The 17,663-nt window shown below is 38.1% G+C and overlaps 1 protein-coding gene across 2 annotated transcripts in view; it reads left to right on the forward strand.

Moving 5' to 3' along the window:
* The first annotated feature begins 1,119 nt into the window (after positions 1-1,119).
* Positions 1,120-17,663, forward strand: part of Nachralpha6 (nicotinic acetylcholine receptor alpha6) — a 325,848-nt gene continuing 309,304 nt past the window's right edge. For both annotated transcript variants that reach the window (XM_076780529.1, XM_076780528.1), the window contains exons 1-2: positions 1,120-1,730; positions 4,869-5,376. In XM_076780529.1, the coding sequence (XP_076636644.1) occupies positions 5,241-5,376 (136 nt within the window). In that variant the 5' untranslated portion in view covers positions 1,120-1,730; positions 4,869-5,240. The remainder of the gene's footprint in view (positions 1,731-4,868; positions 5,377-17,663) is intronic.

Genomic DNA, 17,663 nt, shown 5'->3' on the forward strand with positions numbered 1-17,663 from the left:
CTACGGGACGGGCACACATAGGCGCGTGTACATATGTAAAAGTAGTTCCGAGGCCACGCATGAATCCATACACCTCGCGTGGAGAAGGGGATGCACGCACACCTTGTAAGTCGCGCGGCAACGTTGCCGAGCTATGGGGGTTCGCAAGGCGGTCGAGAGGGAGAGGCGAGGATCCAGCATCCCGGAGAAGGAGAAAGAAAGGGAGAGAGTTCTCCGGTACACGGTGGTGGGCAGAATATTGATCTGTGGGGTGGGCTTCGGGGATGGTGTCCTCGAGCCCTCCACCCCAGGCCACCTACTCTTCTGATCGTTCCTCTCTGTCTCGCCCTGGCGCCCGGCTGGTATCCGAACCGGGAGTGGGGAGGACGCTAGTTGCGTGGTGGTCCAGTCCGCAGCTTCCCGCGAAATCGTGGTGGGACTGAACGCGAGCGGTAGGGGCTCCGGCCAGAGAAGGGGTGGCGAATGGTTAGGGGATGCCGGAGGGAAGGTTGTACCCATCGCGGAGAGCCTTCCTCGCGCCTATATCGCGGCGGTAGCTGCGAGTCGCGAGAGCTCGACCGGCAGCTCGTACACGACCCCCGACCGCCTCCTATTTCAGGGTACTTTCAGTTCCGTTTGGATACCCGATCACAGAACGAGGCGGTTTTCTCCCCCTCTTCTCTATCTTTGTCTGTTACTCGCCCTCTGACACACTCTGGCTCTCTCTCTCTCTCTCTCTTTCAATCACTGCCTCTGTCTCGCTCACCCCCCTGGTTCTGTATCTACCTAGCTGTTGCCCCTTTGGCTCTATCCGCGCACACGCCTCGCCTCTGTCCGCTTCACCTTCTTCTCGGCCGCTGTCTCAGTCTACCGCGAGTCTCGTACGCCTGCTTGTAGACACCGTAACGTAGCCGCGTGTGTGATAGTGCTTCAACGAGCGTAGCCCTGTTCGTTCGTAACCGTCGTTCGGTAAACGTGCCACACCGGCTTGACTTTTTCTGATAGCGGCCGGTGCGTGCGACGTCGGATGCCCCGTACGCGAGAACGTGTTCCCCAGTGATGAACCATCGGCCCCGCTGGCAGGCATCTCGAGGCCTCGTCGCGGCGAGGATGCGATCAGGGAGGAACAGTGCCGTCGAATAAACAATAATGCTCTCGGGAGCTACGGGATCGAGAACACCGACAGCGAGCGGAGCATTTGATGTAAAAGAGAAGGTAGGAGCAGCACGCTTGGCCAAGTTGCCTGGATACGGGCAACACCGTGTTGCGCTCCGGTGAAGTAGGAGGCAGCGAAGGAGGTGGAAGGTGGTGCTAATACTCGAAAGGATGGAGGATACAGTGGACACCAGTGGAACGAAGAAGACGATGCACGCGGCCGATCAGGCTGCGAACGCAGGCCCGCGGTGCGTCCAAGGATCGCGATAGCATAACTGATTTCGTACGACAGTGCCGGAACCATCGTTTACGTTGCGTCCAGGTCCGATCCGGAGCTGCCAGCGCGATCACTCGTCTCCCACTCGTTTATGGAACCGACCAACACTTTGTACAGAAAGTTGCGGGTCGACGAACCTTTGTCGCGATCCTCTTTCGTTCTACGGTGGAACCCCGACGCGAAAACATTCGAAACGAGTATTATCCGTGCCAGTGAACGACTCCGCTCGGCGGATAAATACCGAAGAACTACGGGAATTTCCCTCGAATGACATCACTTTTCTAAACAACGCGCTTGCTAGTTCCCGTGTAATTGATAAGTACGTTCGTATCGACAAGGCAGAAATCAGTATTGGAACTTTCTCGATGTACCTTTTCCGCGTACTGGAAAATGTGACTTTTTGCTAACATCCTTTCCCTATCGAATTTTCAAATTTCGAGATTCTTGGGGAATATTCTAATCATTTAAATTAGCAAAGTTGAATTTCCAATCTTCTCCGGGTTTATTAAAGGACGTTTCCATTCCAATAACACTCCTGATGAAACTTTATTAGCGATGCTACTTTACTGGCTGTATTTTCATTCGTAATTTTCGTGACATAGGAAGATTTCATGTTTTCAGTGGTATCGATACATCTTTGAAACGACAATCTGATTTCGTGGAGGCACGTGATATTTTTCTAGCAATTATTTAAAGACTATTTCGAGGAAACTAGGTTTACGGTGGTCAATTTGACGCATTCAGGTTCCAAACTTAACGTTATAGGACTCGTAAATATTATTTATGTTGAATTGAATTGATGTAAATACTCTAATTAAAAGAAAAATTGCATTTTAATGCAACTGTCAACGTAGCGAATTATATATAGTGTTAATCGATATTTTTAACACTAGATTGATCGCTCGTATATTTATTGATACCTTTCGTGTTGACGGTTACCTTAAATTTGATTTTTCTTTTAATTAGAATGTGTATTCAAACAAGTTCAACATAAATTGTTAGAAAATAATATTTACGCGTTCTGCAATTTTAAATATGGAATCTGACATCCGTCAAATTTATTTCCGTAAATCTAGTGTTAATGAAAATCACGCGAGACTCGCGATTAAAACGTAATTTAATTTCTCGGTTATGCGTGCCAACGTCACGCATCGCGAAACCGTTCGAATCGGCTAGTAGTATGTGTCAAGCACATGGCTGACACTTTTCTTTTTGCATATACATACAGGGTGTTCGGCCACCCCTGGGGAAAATTTGAATGGGGGATTCTGGAGGCCAAAATAAGACGAAAATTAAGAATACCAATTTTTTAATCGAGGCTTCGTTAAAAAGTTATTAACGTTTAAAGTTCCGCACTGAATTTTTTTCTCGAAAGTGGGTGAGATTTCGGGGGTATGTCTGTTCACCAAGAATTATTGTAACCAACTGAAAATAATTTTTCCAGACGAATTTGAAATATTTTAATTTCGTTGAATTTCACACTTTCTCGAATTTTTTTCTCGAAAGTGCGTAGGATTTCTGGGGTACACGTATTGATAAAAAATGACTACAATTGACCCCTGCAACTGAAAATAATTTTTTTAGAATGATTTGAAATTTTTTAATTTCGCTGAAAAATTTAGGCACCTACTCCCTGTCGATTTTTCTTAAACATTCATTTTTCATTTTTAATAATTTTATTTGATGGTCTACAGAAAAGTTGTCTAATACTTTTTTGTAGGTACCAATGGGCTCTACTTCAGAAAAAAGTTTGATTGAAATATATTCATTATTATAGGAGTTACTGCTGTTTGAAAATCGGACCATTTTTTATCGGGGTTTTCTCATTCTTTGGGGTCCAGGATCAACTTTTCGAATATTTTTAGAATTTCTACATATTCCACACTAAAATACACGTGGTTTGTATTTATAATAAATATCAAAATGTGGATGTTAATTATTAATTTTCTTTACTTATTTATTAACTTCGTTAGAAAATTATGATTCTAATAATGCTGCGCGTATACGGAATATGCAGAGTGTTTGGCCACATCTGGGAAAAATTTTGGAGATTCTAGAGGCTAAAATAAGACGAAAATCAAGAATATCAATTTGTTGATTGAAGCTTCGCTAAAAAGTTATTAACAATTAAATTAAAAAATTTCAAATCATACTAAAAAAATTATATTTAGTTACAGGGGTCAATTACAATTATTTTTGGTCAATAGACATACCTTCGAAATCCTACCCATTTTCTAGAAAAAAATTCGAGAAGGTGTGAAATTTTTCGATGAAAAAAGAATTTTGCAAATCGTTCAAAAAAAAATTATTTTCGGTTGAGGGGGTCAATTACAATCATTTTTGGTCATTACACATACCCCCGAAATCCTACTCACTTTCGAGGAAAAAATTCCTTACTGAAAATCTAATGTCTGACTATAGCGTCGATATGTTTCACTGAAATTTCATGCGAATCTTTAAAACGTCATAACTCTTGAACGGATTGACGAATTTTAATGTTTAAAAAAGCAAACGACGCGTATTTTGCTAGAGAATATATAGAAATTCTAAAAATGTTCGAAAAGTTGATTCTACACCCCGAAAAATAAGAAAAACCACTTAAAAATGGTCCAATTTTCAAACAGCCATAACTTCTACACTAGTGAATATATTTCAATGAAACTTTTTTCCGAAGTAGAGCTCATGAGTACTTACAAAAAAGTATTAAACAATATTTCCGTACAACATCAACCAAATTTATTAAAAATGAAAAACCAGTTTGTAAGAAAAATCGACAGGGGTAGCTGTCTAAATTTTTCGGCAAAGAAAAAACAATTTCAAATCGTTCTGAAAAAATTATTTTCGGTTGCGGGGGTCCATTACAATCATTTTTGGTCATTAGACATACTCTTGAAATCCTACCCACTTTTTAGAAAAAAAATCGAGAATGTGTGAAATTTTCGACGAAATTAAAATATTTCAAATCGTTCTGAAAAAAATATTGTTAGCTGTGGGGGTCAATTACAATAATTTTTGGTGAACAGACATACCCCCGAAATCCTCCTCATTTTCGAAAAAAAAATTCAGTACTGGCGGAACTTCAAACATTAATAACTTTTTAATGAATCCTCCATCAACAAATCGGTATTCTTGATTTTCGTCTTATTTTGGCCTCCAGAATCCCCCATACAATTTTTCCCAGGGGTGGCCGAACACCCTGTATTTGTTTTCACGTTTTCACAAATCTAGCATAGCAATTTAACTGATTCTCCAACGATTAAACGACTTATTTAATACTTATTTTAGAAGCAATCTCTTGAAAAGTATCGATCGAGAAACACGTAGATTTAAATCCGCTGCATAGAATGTAATAACGATACGAAGGGTTGTTTTCGTTTTCGTCACGGTCTAAATAGAAAAATATCACGAAACGTTCGAGTTCGTGTGTCTGAGATTGAGGGTGGAAACTTATTTTCAGGATTGTAACGCGAGCATGGTCGAATCGTGGAACAGCCGGACGCGGGTCTAGAATTTGAGCGTCGATACGAGGACAGACCGATCGATAGATCGTCGTAGCGACGTGTAAGGGGTAGAATGATCGGTTAATAAGTGCGCGGTGCGACTGGCGAACTATTCGCGCGAGAATGTACTTCTGCCGGCACTTGGCGCCATGATTCTAATCAGTGAAAGAGCGCGCTACGTAGAGTTCTCTGGTGACGTTCGAGACGGTGATCGCAGCTAGAAGTGGCACGGAATTGTGCAGTGCGCGCGTAACAACGGACAAGGATCGTCCGGAATAGGGGAGGAGAAGGAGATCGAAATCGGGTGGTCGACCCCTTGCGAATACGAGATGTCGACCTGGACTAGTCTGCAAAATTCATTCGCCATGGCAAACCAGACGAGAGCTCTGCCGCAGATGCGAATAAAGCTTTGTATGGTCAGCGCCGGTCTCCAAATAGTCCTTTTGCTCACCGTCCTACCTCAAGGTAAGACCTGCGCCTGTCGACTTTCCTCCATCCAGCGTTCGACACTTTTCAATCGGGACCGTAATTTCGCGCCGTAGAAATTCATTTCGGTGAAAAGTGGCTCGGGAAACGCTCGCTAACGACAATCGAAAGACGTCCCCACCCCTCTCGGGGAACTACTTTGATCGAGAAGTTTGAGAAACTTTTTTTTTTTTAGCTAGACGCCTTGATGGAAATTCAATTAAAGTTATACGAAGAGTATTCTGTTTTCGATACCAGGTGTAATAAGAGTCTCGATTTTACGTACGTGCTAGCTGCGTCGACATATCGCCCTTTAAGTCTTCTTTCCTCAACCGTTGGTATTAATTCGGATAGGATATGTATTAAACTGAATTGCAGGAGTGGATTCGATACAAGTATACGTGTAATTTTTGATACGACGCTGGAGTAGGTTGAATTTTGACTTAATTGAAACGACGATTGGAATTCGAATTTCATTGTGATACCGGCTCATCCTCATTTGCATTCTGTATTGGAATTTCCATACATATAAAGATATGTATTCTGCACACGCGGCCATTCTCAAATGCTCCTAACGACCTTACGGATTATCTGTTTGCCTTTGTTAGAATTCTATCTGAACGGGTCAAACAGTGGATACCCATCTCAGATCTGATACCTCAATCCACTGCTCCCTACGTGCATAACTTGCTGTAAACGATTGCCCCTTGAAATTTCATTTAGAATTTCATTTGCTCTTTGAAATTTAATCACGTATTCATCTATGCAATTATACGGAGGCCACGACTGGGGAAAATTTTAATGGGAGATTCTAGGGGCCAAAATAAGACGAAAATCAAGAATATCAATTTCTTGACTGAGGCTTCGTTAAAAAGATATTAAAAATTAAATTAAAAAACTTAAAATCGTTCTGGAAAAATTATTTTTGGTTGCGGGGGTTAATTACTATAATTTTTGGTCATTACATATACCCTCGAAATCCTACGCACTTACGAGAAAAAAATTCCTTACCGAAAATATAATGTCTGACCATAGCGTCGATATGTTTCACTGAAATTTCATGTAAATCTTTAAAACACCATAACTTCTGAACGGATTGACGGATTTTAATGTTCAAAAACACAAACGACGCGTATTTTAGTGTAGAATATGTAGAAATTCTAAGAATATTCGAAAAATTGTTCCTTGACCCCCTAAAATGAGAAAATCCCCCTAAAAATGGTTCAATTTTCAAGCAGCCATAACTTCTACGATAGTGAATATATTTCAATGAAACTTTTTTCTGAAGTAGAGGTCATAGGTACCTACAGAAAAGTATTAGACAACATTTCTGTAGGGCGTCAAATAAAATTATCAAAAATGAAAAACGAATGTTTAAGAAAAATCAACAGGGGGCAGGTGCTTAAATTTTTCGGTGACAAAAAATTTTGTCAAATCATTCTAAAAAAATTATCTTCATTTGCGGGGGTTAATTACAATAATTTTTGGTGAATAGACATACCCTCGAAATCCTACCCAGTTTCGAGAAAAAAATTCCTTAAAGAAAATATAATTTTTGGCCAGAAATGTCTGCCCGAATTTTCATGGGAATATTTAAAACGTCATAACTTCTGAACGGATTGAAGGATTTTAATTTTCAAACACGCAAACGACGCGTAATTTAGTGTAGAATATGTAGAAATTCTGACAATATCGAAAAACTGGTTACTTGACCCCGTAAAGTTAGAAAAACCCCATAAAAGTGGTCCAAATTTCAAACAGCCATAACTTCTACGATAGTGAATATATTTCAATGAAACTTTTTTCTAAAGTAGAGCTCATGGGTACCCACAAAAAAGTATTAAACAAAATTTCCGTACAGAGTCAAACAAATTTATTAGAAATAAAAAACGCATTTTAAAGAAAAATCGACAGGGGACATTTTTCGGTGACAAAAAATTTTGTCAAATCATTTTGAAAAAATAATTTTCATTTGCGGGGGTCAATTGCAATCATTTTTGGTGAATACATATATCCCCGAATTCCTACGCGTTTTCGAGAAAAAAATTCGATTAGGTGAAGTTTTTCGACGGAAAAAAAAAATTTCAAATCGTTTTGAAAAAATTATTTTCGGTTGCGGGGGTTAATTACTATAATTTTTGGTCATTATACATACCCCTGAAATCCTACGCACTTTCGAGAAAAAAATTCCTTACCGAAAATGTAGTAATTTATGGACAGAAAAATTCATGCGAATCTTTAAAATGTCATAACTTTTGAACGGATCGAAGGATTTTAATTTTCAAAAACGCAAACGACGCGTAATTTAGTGTAGAATATGTAGAAATTCTGACAATATTGAAAAAGTGGTTATTTGACCCCGTAAAGTTAGAAAAACCCCATAAAAGTGGTACAATTTTCAAACGACCATAACTCTTACAATAGTGAATATATTTCAGTGAAACTTTTTTCTGAAGTAGAGCTCATGGGTACTTACAGAAAAGTATTAGACAACTTTTCTGTAGGGCGTCAAATAAAATTATCAAAAATGAAAAACGAATTTTAAAGAAAAATTGACAGGCGGTAGGTGCCTAAATTTTTCGACGAAAAAAAAATTTTCAAATCGTTCTGAAAAAAATACTGTTAACTGTAGGGGTCAATTACAATCATTTTTGGTGAATAGGCCTACCCCCGAAATCCTGCGCATTTTCGAGAAAAATAATAAAATCGATTATCTACGATCAGCAAACTTTCTATCAGTGATTTCGTCCTAAATCTTTCCACGACGCTAAATAAAACCATTAAAACGCAATTAATCGCAACAGAATACCTTCGCATTTAGCATAAAATTGTAATCAGGCATGCAATTTGAATGTAAATATATTTAAACTGAACCCGTAGTGCATTATCGTTGCGAGTCTCGTTAAGAATTGCGTTGTATTTAGTCGGAGAATTCTATTCGTCCCCGGTGGTGGTTGTACGTACGCGTACTACCCTGATAAATCTGATGCTTTAGTTTCAAAGCTCGGGGCAAAAAATAGGTAGAAAGAATCTTGTTGTCCGTTCGTGAGAAATATTTCTTCTCTGGGTCGCTTTGTCGGCGTAGAAAAGTCACGGTAGAACGTACAACGAATCCCTGCGGGCCAGATAATTGAGAAACAGCCATCGGTCGCCGTAAACCTTAAAATGGAAAAATACGCAGCGGCTCGGTCAGTTGTGCAGGAGAACCTTTCCGCACTCCGACCGGAAATAACTCACGATCGCGAACCGTACCCGGATAAGATACCCCTGAAATCTGCCGCCTACAAGGGGATATATCAACCGAAGCATGGCGATAAATCGGCTGACTTATTATCGGGTATAATCTTCCGAGTGAAAGAAGAAATGTGCGAGCTTCTACCTTGGCGAATACACTCTTCATGAGAAAATACTGTACAGTCGTATTAACATTCCTTTTAGCCTTATCTTTTCCGCTCTTCCGCGTTACACATTTACAGAATGGTAAAAAAGGTACGGCAAGTGTACCGGTGGAGTAATATCTCGCTAATAGGGCTGGTTCCGTACCGCCGCCATTAAACGAATAACGCCTTAAATTAAGTCTTTTTCCCCCCCCAAACGATTTACGTTCGGCCAAAGTAAAAAACGATGCATTTACCACTCGCGCGAGAAGTGAAATGCGGTTTCCTCGTGGCAGCATATCGATTCGAATCGTAGCCTGTAACGAAGCGAAGTGAGACTGATTTCATTATACGCTACACTGTCACCGAGCGTGCTAGTCGTAATCATGATTGACGAGACGATGTATTATACACGTTAGCGCGACGTTTTCGGGGAAACCATTCGTAAATTATATAACGGCGCACATGGCGCCAACTCGAAGCGCTATACCCGCGAATTACATTTCGAACACTTCCATCCAGTCGATCGCAAGCGACGATTTAAAGAAACGAACTTTACCGTTTCAAACTGACGCGATAATTTTTATTTGGAATTTTCTATGTATCCTAACGTTCCGAGCGATTCTGGCGTGAAATATTTCGAACGATTCCGGGGGAAAGATACTAACGCGATTCCAAAGTAATTCTAGAGTAAAAATTCTAGTCCGACCGTGGAATAATTCTAGAGCGAAACTTCGAAAGTTATGTCGGAGAGATAGGGAACGTAAACTCGGCTGACACGTGCTTTCTCTGCCAAGTAGGGCCACGTGCAGAGTATTGCAACAGGGAAACCATTTGGCGATTCTTTTGTCTTCCAACGTTCGAGCTTCAACGACTCCGCGCGAGAGAGAAAACTGTTTGCAGCTCCAAAGCTGTTTCATTCCCAAATTTTTCAGCCACAAAACTCGCTAAAAATCTAATCTTGCGTTGACTTTTTCTACAGACGACCGCGTGTCAACCACGATAAAAAGTAGCAATTTTTACGCGATATCACTTATAGACATAATAACAAATTAATCAAGCCCTGTGCTGGTTATAAAATATCAAACGACCCCGTCACAGCCGTAAAGAGCAGTATTATCCCTTTACAACCCTTAGATTCTTCAGCCAAACGTACAAGTTTCCGCTTCCGCGATCTTTTTTCCGTCCTCAACCTCAAGCTCACTGTCACCTTCCATTCTTACCCTCGAGTCCTCCCACCCACCTCCCACTTACATATTTTCAAGTTTACAACGATCTAATACTTTTGTAGTTATACGTACGAGGTGTTCAGCCACTCCAAAAATTTTAGTAGGGGATTCTAGAGGCCAAAATAAGACGAAAATCAAGAATACTAATTTGTCTATGGAAGCTTCGTTAAATAGTTAATAACATTTAAAGTTCCGGTCGTACTGAATTTTTTTCTCGAAAATGCGCAAGATTTCGGGGGTATGTCTATTTACCAAAAATTATTGTAATTGACCCCCACAGCTAACAATATTTTTTTCAGAACGATTTGAAATTTTTTTTTTTCGTCGAAACATTTAAGCACCTACCCCCTTGTCGATTTTTCTTAAAAATTCGTTTTTCATTTTTAATAATTTTGTTTGATGCCCTACAGAAAAGTTGTTTAATAATTTTTTGAAGGTACCCATGAGCTCTACTTCAGAAAAAAGTTTCAATCCAATCCATTCATTATTGTAGGAGTTATGGTTGTTTGAATGTTGGACCATTTTTAAGTGGTTTTTCTAGAAGGAGGGTAAGATTTCGGGAATATGTCTATTCATCAAAAATGATTGCAATTGACCTTCGTAACTAAAAATAATTTTTTCAGAACGATTTGAAACTTTTCAATTTCGGCGAAAAATTTAGGCAGCTACCCCCTGTCGACTTTTCTTAGAAATTCGTTTTTCATTTTTAATAAATTTATTTGACGTTGTACGGAAATATTGTTTAATACTTTTTTGTAGGTACTCATGAGCTCTACTTCAGAAAAAAGTTTCACCGAAATATATTCACTATTGTAAGAGTTATGGCCGTTTGAAAATTGTACCACTTTTAAGGGGTTTTTCCAATTTTACGGGGTTAAGGAATACTTTTTCGGATATTTTTGGAATTTCTATATATTCTGCATCAAAATACGCGTTGTTTGCCGTTTGTAACATTAAAATCCTCCAATCCGTTCAGAAGTTATGGCGTTTTAAAGATTCGCATGAAATTTCTGGGAAGCATTTCTTGGCCTCAAATTATATTTTCGGTAAGGAATTTTTTTCTCGAAACTGGGTAGGAATTCGGGGGTATGTCTATCCACCAAAAATGATTGTAATTGACCCCCACAGCTAAGAATATTTTTTTCAGAACGATTTGAAATATTTTAATTTCGTCAAAAAATTTCACACCTTCTCGATTTTTTTTCTAAAAAATGAGTAGGATTTCGGGGATATACCTATTCACCAAAAATGATTATAATTGACCCTCACAACCGAAAAGAATTTTTTCAGAACGATTTGAAATTGTTTTTTCTTCGTCGAAAAATTTAGACAGCTACCCCTGTCGATTTTTCTTAGAAACTGGTTTTTCATTTTTAATAAATTTGGTTGACGTTGTACGGAAATATTGTTTAATACTTTTTTGTAAGTACTCATGAGCTCTACTTCGGAAAAAAGTTTCATTGAAATATATTCACTAGTGTAGGAGTTATGGCTGTTTGAAGATTGAACCATTTTTAGGGGGGTTTTCTCATTTTGCGGGGTCAAGGATCAACTTTTCGATTATTTTTTCGATTTCTACATATTCTATACTAAAATACGCGTCGTTTGCTTTTTTAAACATTAAAATTCGTCAATCCGTTCAAGAGTTATGACGTTTTAAAGATTTATATGAAATTTCAGTGAAACATATCGACGCTATAGTCAGACATTAGATTTTCGGTAAGGAATTTTTTCCTCGAAAGTGAGTAGGATTTCGGGGGTATGTGTAATGACCAAAAATGATTGTAATTGACCCCCTCAACTGAGAATAATTTTTTTAGAATGATTTGAAATTTTTTAATTTTGTCGAAAAATTTCACACCTTCTGGAATTTTTTTCTTGAAAGTGGATAGGATTTCGGAGGTATGTGTATTCACCAAAAATAATTGTAATTGACCCCTGTAACTAAATATAATTTTTTTAGTATGATTTGAAATTTTTTAATTTAATTGTTAATAACTTTATAACGAAGCCTCCATCAACGAATTGGTATTCTTCATTTTCGTCTTATTTTGGCTCCGTATGTGACGTTTGTTGATTGTCGTGAACGTAATATCGTGTAAATCAAATTCCATTTCGAGATTTCGTTGATTGGGGGGTTGAACAGCGAAAGGGGTAATTTATTGTAGGCTATAAACGAAAGCGAAGCTATCACGACAGAGATTTATAGCGTCATGTTACAACGAACTCACGAAAAACTCTGGAAAACGCAACCTGTTCTCTTCAATTGAAAGGACCCTTTGTTGCTACGGGACAATGGAAGTTCCCATACCACGCGAATCACGCGACAGACGATTGCGAAGTTAGACTGGCAGGTTTTGCCTCATCCGCCATACTTTCCGGATCTTTCGCCAGCGAACCGATTTAGAAAATACACTAACCAGCTTTTCCACCCTTAAGCATTTCAATGTCAGTCGACCAATCTATCGACCCACATCCCGCGCGCTAAAAATGCCAGGTTTACCGTTACTTTTAGTCTTACGAACTCTTCGAGACGAACCAACTCCACCTTTTCCCTCCATTTTCAGTTTTTCTTTCCGTACGTACGAGAATCACGCGTTCAGTTTCGTTTTATTTTTTTGCAGACTTTATACCAAAGACAAGAAACGTAATGAAAATTCTTTTCCGGGGAAAAAGGATCGAAATCAGTGCCAAAGTAGGAAAATATACGCGCTCCACTTTCCAGCTATTATTTTATTCTCTTTACCAAATATTAAATTGGCACCAACTTACAACGCGCGTGTGCCCATATGTCGTTCAATAAATAAGTTAGAAATTCTGGAATTCCCGTTTAAACTTGCGACGATGAATGCTACCTAAAATCAATCACACGTTATATGAACAGTTTCTTTTAGTATGTCACCGTAGTTCGTCATTTTCATAAGAAAGGAACGATGAAACTTTATAGTAATAAGCTATATTTCATCTTAATGACCCATGTTCGCGCCACATGTGCTTTATGGGGTTTTTAATCTTTAGTGGATTCCATAAATCGTTGCTGTTGCTTCTAACGAGTGCAATTACTACCATTTAAGAATTACGTAGAAATTCTAAAACAGAAGAAAATTGAACAATAGTTTATTTCGTAATAAGGTCTCGAGTTAATTATTAATTTCTTGTTACTAAATGCGACGAGCTATTACGCATCACGATGACAACCATAACTCAATGACAACGTTATGTACTTTTACTGACAATTACGAAACGATGAGACCTGATGTACGTATCAATTGCTTACGGTGATAACGAACGGCAGTAATTAGTTCAGAATTTCAAATTAGCGTAGACAGTAATAGGAAGCTCAATTGTCACGTGTGTTTGGAGATACCGTTTAGATTGCTATGGAAATTCATCGGTGAAATCGACGAAATTAAAAATCTTAAGAAAGCTGTGGGGGGGTACGCGTTGTACACATTTGTATAAAATGGGGAAGCTCGTTGGGAATGAGCTGTGTAGGTGTTTTAGAGCACCGGGATTAGAGTCACGTTGGTTCGCGCGCTTCTTCGATTATGCGCCGCGGCTCTCAGACGTCAAGATTTTTGCATGGTATTACCAAGGGACTAAAAACAACATCCATAACGTCCGATATTGATTCGCGGAAACACACGCCCCACCCTTTGGTTGCAGCGTGCACACGCACCCAGCACGGGCATTAACTGAGAGGAGTAGCACTCGAGAGGTTTGCAGCCGAGGTTTTGCCAAGAGGAAAAATGTTTTTCTGTTCTGCGACAGTAAGCCTTGTCGGCTCAACCTATCAGCTGTCTCATTTTCCCTCTGCAGCGGCTTACACTTACATTCTCCCATGCAAACTGCACCTACGGCATGTTGTTAACGCTTGTACCTGGGCTGGGTTTATACCTCGGATTACTTCACACTTTTAACTTCAAGAATTTCTATTTCCTATTAACGCCTGCTTTGCTCAATTCGTCGTTCAGTTCTTCAAAATTATCACTTTACCTGTCGTTTGAAATAAGCTAAACTAAATAAACTTAATTTCTATGTCGAATGAAAAGCATTATTATTTCGAAACACTGCTTTTCTCGTGATCGATACTCGTTAAGTGTGTTTGCAAATATTCTGTTCAAAATGGCGAACAATTGCATCGATATGTTTCTGCTATGATTGTACTTCTGGATTACTTTTTAATTTTAAGAATTTCTATTTCCTATTAACGCCTGCTTTGCTCAATTCGTCGTTCAGTTCTTCAAAATTATCACTTTACCTGTCGTTTGAAATAAGCTAAACTAAATAAGCTTAATTTCTATGTCGAATTAAAAGCATTATTATTTCGAAACACTGCCCTTCTCGTGATCGATACTCGTTAAGTGTGTTTGCAAATATTCTGTTCAAAATGGCGAACAATTGTATCGATATGTTTTTGATATGATTGTACTTCTGGATTACTTCATACTTTTAATTTTAAGAATTTCTATTTCCTATTAACGCCTGCTTTGCTCGATTCGTTGTTCAGTTCTTCAAAATTACCACTTTACCTGTCGTTTGAAATAAGCTAAACAATTTCTATGTCGAATGAAAAGCATTATTATTTCGAAACACTGCTTTTCCCGTGATCGATACTCGTTAATAAAGTTTGTAACGTCTATTTGCAAATATTCTGTTCAAAATGGCGAACAATTGCATCGATATGTTTCTGCTATGATTGTACTGCTGGATTACTTTTTAATTTTAAGAATTTCTATTTCCTATTAACGCCTGCTTTGCTCGATTCGTCGTTCAGTTCTTCAAAATTACCACTTTACCTGTCGTTTGAAATAAGCTAAACAATTTCTATGTCGAATTGAAAGCATTATTATTTCGAAACACTGCTTTTCCGTGATCGATACTCGTTAATAAAGTTTGTAACGTCTATTTGCAAATATTCTGTTCAAAATGGCGAACAATTGCATCGATATGTTTCTGATATGATTGTACTTCTGGATTACTTCATACTTTTAATTTTAAGAATTTCTATTTCCTATTAACACCTGCTTTGCTCAATTCGTCGTCCAGTTCTTCAAAATTATCACTTTACCTGTCGTTTGAAATAAGCTAAACAATTTCTATGTCGAATTAAAAGCATTATTATTTCGAAACACTGCTCTTCTCGTGATCGATACTCGTTAAGTGTGTTTGCAAATATTCTGTTCAAAATGGCGAACAATTGTATCGATATGTTTCTGATATGATTGTACTGCTGGATTACTTCACACTTTTAATTTTAAGAATTTCTATTTCCAATTAACGCCTGCTTTGCTCGACGATTCGTCGTTCAGTTCTTCAAAATTATCACTTTACCTGTCCTCGACAAACAACCTTTAATCGTCGTTTAATTTAAGAGAATATTCAGCAGACACACCTTTTATATCTGGAACTAGAGATTTAAAACAATATTGAGTTTTACTATTTTTTTTGACAATGATTAACAAATAGAAATTCGAAACTTGAAGCGTCGCCATTTCTTCATTGGAGCACCTTTCCCAAAAGAGCTATTAAATAAGAAGTTATAATTCCCACAATTTTTAATATTTTTCCATGAAAAAAATACTATACATACCTATAAGACAAATAAATATATCTACAAAGTCTCAGTACAAAACAGCTTACCTATCATTAGAAAAAAAAAATCACAAAAAGGGCCGTGAAATTGACAGTCCGTAATTTCTTTGGCCTTTGTGATTTTTTTTTTTAACGACAGGTAGGTTGTTTTGTAATGACATTTTGCAGATATATTTATTCCTCTTATAGGTATGTACAGGATTTTTTTCATCAAAAAATATTAAAAATTGCGAGAGTTATAGCTTCTTCTTTAAAAAAACGCATTTAATACCTCCTTAAAGGAGAATCTGTCCAGGCTGTCATTTCTTTGTGATTTTTTTTTTAACGACAGGTAGGTTGTTCTGCAATGACATTTTGCAGATATATTTATTTGTCTTATAGGTATGTACAGGATTTGTTTCATCAAAAAATATTAAAAATTACAAGAGTTATAGCTTTTTCTTTAAAAAAAAACACACTCAAACTGGCGTACATGATATTTCAAGATCTGGCAGACCGATTTACTTCAAATTTGGAGAAAATATTCAGCAGACACGCCTTTATAACTGGAACTAGAGAAAAATATTGAGTTTTACCATTTTTTTTAATACGCTAAAGACAAAAGAACGATTAACAAATAGAAATTCGAAACTTGAAGAATAAGAAGTTATAATTCCCACAATTTTTAATATTTTTCCATGAAAAAAATACTGCACATACCTATAAGACAAATAAATATATTTACAAAGTCTCAGTACAAAACAGCCTGCCTATCATTAGAAAAAAAAATCACAAAAAGGGCCGTAAAATTGACAGTCTGTAATTTTTTTTTTAAATAACCTAAACAATTTCTATGTCGAATGAAAAGCATTATTATTTCGAAACACTGCTTTCCTCGTGATCGATACTCGTTAAGTGTGTTTGCAAATATTCTGTTCAAAATGGCGAACAATTGCATCGATATGTTTCTAATATGATTGTACTGCTGGCAAAAGCATTTTTATAAATTAATTTGCTTTGTGTTTCTGTAATTCCGAAAAAGGCGCCTACTTTTAAATTAGCCGTCGAATCGATGGTGGACTGCGGCGGTTTGAGGAAATATTCCATTCGTTGAATCATGCTCACCGCGTATCTGATAATGAAAATTGGGTTCTGTGTTTTATGACGTGTAATTCATACTTTCGCGAAGCAATCGCGTGGTCCGGAGTAATTGGAACGCTCTTAATTATGGATCGCTAAATGGACTTTAGTTTTAAACGAGAGGAAAAAGCCGGGGATATTACGCATGTTGCATCGACCGCAAAAATTCTCCGATTCCTCCGTCGAGTCATCTTTAATGTAGCAGCTAATTATTTGCATCGAAGACGTCTGCCATTTCGAAATTTACATAAACGTTTGAGCTCGCGAATCAATAGCATCGGGACATACCACAAGAGAGACTTAAACTTCGGTTACCACAGTTGGGAGACAATAATTGCACGCAAAAACGATCGTTACTTTGCATAAAATATTCTAATCGAGTTCAGAACTCAAGAGTAGCTTTCTATTGGTCGTAACTATTATGCTTGTTGACGGTTCATGATTGATTTAGAAGTAAACATGTTTGTTGACAAACATAGCGAGGTACTTCCGGTATTATTGGGGGTGGTTTTTCAAATCGTGGAACATACGAGTCTTCGTCGATCGATTTTTGAAAGTATTAACTCAATGAACTTTTAATTGAAAACTATGTCGTAAAACTGTGGTCCAATCCGTATGTTCTAAACAGCCACGCTGTTTGTCAAATCGATTTGTTAGTAGTCCGTTTTCTACCTACACAATATGAACGCGAAACTTTCGTCGTTTCCACGTCGAGATGGAAATCACGATCCGAATTAACTAGCTCCCTATACGTTATTCTAGACGACAGTATAAATTTCATTCACCAAAGTTCTAAATGCGTTCCTCTGGGTGTTGGCCTCTGGCAGCATCGAAATGATTAATAATCTGTCGCGAAGATAGAAATTCCCACAGGACTTGGTTAGAGAACGCCGTGGCATCTTCATCATCTCGTTCTCGCGGAGCAAGTTCCTCAAATTTGCACCGGGGAGAAACGAAAAAAGATAAA

Source organism: Colletes latitarsis, chromosome 13 (assembly GCF_051014445.1).
Source record: "Colletes latitarsis isolate SP2378_abdomen chromosome 13, iyColLati1, whole genome shotgun sequence".
Lineage (NCBI taxonomy): Eukaryota > Metazoa > Arthropoda > Insecta > Hymenoptera > Colletidae > Colletes > Colletes latitarsis.